Source organism: Austrofundulus limnaeus, unplaced genomic scaffold, assembly GCF_001266775.1.
Source record: "Austrofundulus limnaeus strain Quisiro unplaced genomic scaffold, Austrofundulus_limnaeus-1.0 Scaffold294, whole genome shotgun sequence".
NCBI classification, from domain to species: domain Eukaryota; kingdom Metazoa; phylum Chordata; class Actinopteri; order Cyprinodontiformes; family Rivulidae; genus Austrofundulus; species Austrofundulus limnaeus.
Genome location: NW_013952696.1, coordinates 499,042 through 504,227, shown reverse-complemented (window position 1 = coordinate 504,227; position 5,186 = coordinate 499,042). Strand labels below are relative to the sequence as shown.

General features: G+C 39.9%; 1 protein-coding gene across 1 annotated transcript in view; it reads right to left on the bottom strand.

The window, feature by feature from the left end:
- Nucleotides 1-798: 798 nt before the first annotated feature.
- Nucleotides 799-5,186, bottom strand: part of LOC106526781 (ferritin, liver middle subunit) — an 18,747-nt gene continuing 14,359 nt past the window's right edge. Inside the window, exons 6-7 of the mRNA XM_014021462.1 lie at nt 1,130-1,307; nt 799-900 (exon numbers count right to left, since the gene is read on the bottom strand). Of these exons, the coding sequence (XP_013876916.1) occupies nt 799-900; nt 1,130-1,307 (280 nt within the window). The remainder of the gene's footprint in view (nt 901-1,129; nt 1,308-5,186) is intronic.

Here is a 5,186-nt window from a genome sequence, read left to right as displayed (position 1 = left end):
GTATATCAGTTACTGCATCTCTCTGAAGATGTAGTGTTACACCACCATGTAGACACTGTTGTACCTCCTGTGTTGATGAGCTGAATAAACATTTTGACCTGGATGTTGATGTTTGTCTCATTGTATGGTAGATAGATAGATAGATAGATAGATAGATAGATAGATAGATAGATAGATAGATAGATAGATAGATAGATGGATAGAAAAAAATAGATATTTTATCTCGATTGCTCAGAGTACCCAGACCCTTGTCCTTGCCATTTGAGCTGATTGGAACTTGATGTGTAACGTGATGTAGTCTCTGAGACAAATGCTCTCCATATAAGGGGACATTCACGCTAAACTTTGATCACAACAAAGTCACAATTGAATAATGATACGTTAAACTCTACTTTTTGTCTGAACACAGCAGTATTTTTCCTAAGTGCAAAAACAAGATGAAAGTCAACAATTGTGCCCCTTTGGACAATATGGCTCATTTGAAGTGCTGCTAACAGATGCAGAAAAATGCATATAAACATTCTAAACCTTTTTCTATACTAAACTCTTCATTTCATTTGCTGAACATGGCATAAAACATGAAACTTTTTACTTATACTCCAAAACCACAGTTTCAGTCCTTTTTCGCCCTATGGGAACGTTAGCATCCATGTGTGAAGGCTGTGTAACAGTTATGATCTGCCCTCTAAGCAAAGGACCACCATGCATGTAACACACTGCATTCACATTTTTCTTGAACAACAWTTTGCTCTGCAAGGCGCTTCACTCTTCTAGTTTACCACCTCTGGCAGATGTGCATTAGCCTTCCTGGGGACAGAGACGTGGGGCACTGCCTTCACTGMATYCTTCTTCCTTTGGGTCATCTTCCTGCTCTGAAATGTCAGAGTTATCATTGTCGAACTGAGCCAAGGTGATCATGAACACTTGTATACAGAATTCAAGGAACTACATGATGTTCTTCTTTGGTGTGCCACATACAGTGAGGTTTTTGCTGTACAGTAGTCAGGTGTTGGCTAAAGTGAGATCCGTAAATTTGCATCTACAGTGTCCATTTCTTTGTACAGCCACTCATGCAATTCTATCTCTTTCTATTGACAATGTCAATAGTCCAGTGGGGTTCATGTCTCACTCTCTTGAGTATTTCCTCCTCGTCGTGCTTAGGCTTGATTTGGTGGAAGCGGAGAAACCCTCCATCGCATCCCACTGGACTGTTCATGATGATTTGTTCCTTGTGTTGTCTCTCTTCAAGGGAGATTATTTGAGTCATCAGCCCCATTATGATGTGTATGAGCATGATGCATGAACCACTTCAGAAGAACAAATCTATTTAAAAAATGTAGATCAGTACTATGCTACATATATAAATACACAGTAAATATTTATTTTAATAATTTTCATGTTTCTCATTTCTTATTTCATCCATGTTTTCAGATGTTATGTCAAATATGCCATTTAATAGTTTGATAATTTATTTGTGGCAATGTTTAGATTTATAATAGTAATTTATCACAAAAATATGGTCACCCTCTACACTAACAATAGCCTATGCTTTGTTCAAATGTGACCAACATCAGATGTTTTTCAATCTGACCCAGGTCTTTTCAGTGATGCTCCATATGTCTTCAGCTACAGAACGGAAGTCCAATTGCTTCATCTTTGGCCTTTTAATTTTCCATTTCCTGGATGACTGATGATCCACAGAAACATATAACGTCTGTCTCTCTCGAACAGTATCAATGCCAAAGTTACTGAATCAATACTTTTTATTCAATTTCTGTTTTCATTCATAATAAAAAATAAAAAGTTTATTTAATTTTATTGTATATAGATTGTTTTGTMAAAAATCTATATACATTAAAATTAAATTGTTAGGTTGGGGTATGGAATGAATTCAGGTCCGGACGGACGATGATTTTAGACAAAAAGGATTTATTTACCAAAATAAATAGCTGAACAGTGCAGCAAAAAGGAAATCAAAACACAAGGAATATGGGGAAACTCAGAAACCATGAAATAGTTAGGCAAAGCCATACAATGATCCAGTGAGGGTGGAGTACATGACCAGTATTTAAACAAACAGAGGAAATGAAGAGATGAACAACAGCTGATGAAACTGATAGGGAACTACTGACAGGTGTGTGTAACTGACTGAGAAGGGAAGTGACAGGTAACATCTGAGGCATAATGATGATGAGGAAACACAAGAGGGAGGTAGACACAAGACATCAGAAAACACACACCCTCACTGTACCCTTCCCTCAATGAATCGTCACCAGACGATAAAACGGACTACCACGGGTGGGAGGTGGGATGTACAAAGCACAAAGACAGGATGGAGGGCATTAGACAAAATACAGCAAAGGAAACACACACACAAAAAACCCCCACAGAAAACGAAACCAAAAACTGATAGGTAAGTCCTGGGAAAAAATAACAAAAACCGTCACAAAGATGGCCCTAGGCACATCTAGAGTGTTCAGAAAGTTCAGGTGGGCGCCCAGGGGCCCAACCACGACGAGGCGGAAGCTCTGGAGGGCAACCATGGACTCGGCCGCAGCGGAGGCGAAGCTCTGGCGGGTGYCTGTGGATCTGACAGTGTCGGAGGCGGCGCTCTGGTGGGTGACCGTGGGGCCAACCGCAGAGGAGGCACCGCTCTGGTAGGTGACCTAGAGCGGCCTCTAGGTCACCTACACAGCACTATGATTAGCACTATGGTTTCATTCATTCACCCATAAATGAAATGGAAACAGCTGAGTAATACTTACGGTTCACAGAATGACTTAGCAATTTTGGAAGCACACTTAAATGTTTAATGTGTGCTGGTTTGTGACAAGGCAAGTCAATGTGGCACAGAAACAGCAGTACCATGTTCAGCAACAAATTGTGCTAATTCTTTGTTGTGACTGAACATTACTCAGCTACTTTGTTCTGTTTTTGTTAGTGAGCAGAAGTGAAAAAAGATATCTTGTGATCACAAAGCAGAGATGAACTTATGGGAGACTTTTTATTCAGACCTCATAGAAATGGTATTTATTTATAAGTAAATAATCTTTTATTATTTTAGCCTTGGGTTCACAGGGAAACAGCATTTTGGAAGGAAGTAGGAGGGTCGTGTGGTCTGATGAGTCCAGATTTACTATGTTCCAGAGTGATGAGTGCATCAGGGCTGCAGCTGAAGTGATGCACCCATCATAGTGCCTACTGTACAAACCTGTGGGGGCAGTCTATAATCTGGGGTAGCTGCAGTTGGTCTGCTCCTGGTTTAGCAATGTTGTGCAGCCAAAGAACAACATTGTTTGGCTATCTGATTATACTAAACAATCAGCTCATTCTATCAATGGACTGTTTTTCCTTTCCTGATTGCATTGGTATGTTCCAAGATGARAATGCCAAAACTATGAAAGAGTAGTTCAAGGCGCATGAGACATCATTTTCACACTAAACACCAAGGAGAACTTTTGGAATGTGCTGGACAAAACCACAGTGGTCTGAATCTGTCATCATCAATAAAAGATCTTGGCAAAAAATTAATGTACCTCTGGACAGAAATAAATGTAACATTGCAGAGATTTGTGGAAAGAATGCCACGGTAAACGCATGCTGTAATTAAAGCTAAAGACAGTCCAACAAAATATTAGAGTGTTTGATCATTTTTGGCTGGGCAGTGTATTGCCTTTTCACAAAGATCATTAGTCACACTTGTGAAATAATCCTTTCCCTACCTAATGACTGCTGTACTGTCATTCCATTGGAGAAAGGGGTGGCGTACCTGGGGACAGTGGTACATAGGCCTGTGGAGAGGGCGGACAAGCCGCATAAGCATAAATGCATGGACCAGTGTTGTTTTTTTTATTTTTTTTTGGTTTGTTGGTTTTCTTAACTTTTTTTTTTGGCCATGGAGTTTAAGTCGGTCAGGTCCGTGGATCACATATTTGAGGTTGGACTATTTTAATATGAAGATGTCCAAAAAAGCTTTCTTAAAAAATGATCCAAAAAACTGCAGCAAGTGTTCTGGGTATTTTATCAGCTCTGACTGCACAATAACTTCAGAATCAACATGCTAAGTATCTTGTACTAAAGCTCAATAAACAGGCTAATGAAGCTGTTACAGTCTGTTGCTGTCACAGGTCACCTTGAAAGTGGTAGCACAAGTATGACAGTCATTTCAGTGACTTTCAGTGCACTCAGTGTTTAATATGGTCAATACATTTGGCCACTACAGTACTGTCCCTCGGGTTCCCCCTGCAGCTCTGAGCACTATACCAGTGTTTTTCAACACTGGTCCTCATGGCACACTGCCCTGCATGTTTTAGAAGTTTCCCTGCTTCAACACACCTGATTCAGATGATTGCAGTTCAACAAAAGCCTGTTAATCAGTTATCAATTGAAACCAGTTTCAGTTCCAGCCTGGTGGGCCCCAGGCCATCTGCCTGAACTCTTGCCTCAAGCTGGACACACCTTGGACCCTTTTTTTGAGACTAAGTTTTTATTATTTGTTCCCAGGTTTTTGTTTTATTTATCTTCCTTCTTTTCATGTGTCTTTTTTTGTGCCCTCCATCCTGGTCTTTTGCCCCCTCCACCCACCCGAGTCAGAGTTTTGAACATCAGGAGTCGTTCCATTAGGAGTGGGTTCTGTAATGATTCTTGTTTTTTTTAATAGACTTTTCAGTCTGTTTCATTGTTTGGTACTCTTGTGTTTTGTTTTCTCATTTCCTGTTATTTTTCTCTGTTTCCTGTCTGTCACATCATCCTTAGTCAGTTTCTTTGTGTTTCTCCAGCCTACCACTCTCATTTGTCAATAATCTGTAATCACCCAAATGCTTCCACTCCCCAATCATCCTCAGTTGTATTTAACCGGTCTCTTGTCTCCATTGCCTCAATGGATCATTGCCTAATATCATGCACCAGTGTTTATCCTCATTGTTATTTTTGTTAGTCCTGTGCTGCCACATCAGCTTTTTTATTTAATCATTTAATAAATCAAAAATTTGGATTTCACTTCAAAGCCATCGTGCCTGCCTGAATTTTGAGTTCCACCATACCACAAATCCTGACATGGTGGGGCTAACCTCATTGGCAGTGGGAGCGACCCCTTGGAGGGAAACCCTTATATTTCTATCTATCTATCTATCTATCTATCTATCTATCTATCTATCTATCTATCTATCTATCTATCTATCTATCTA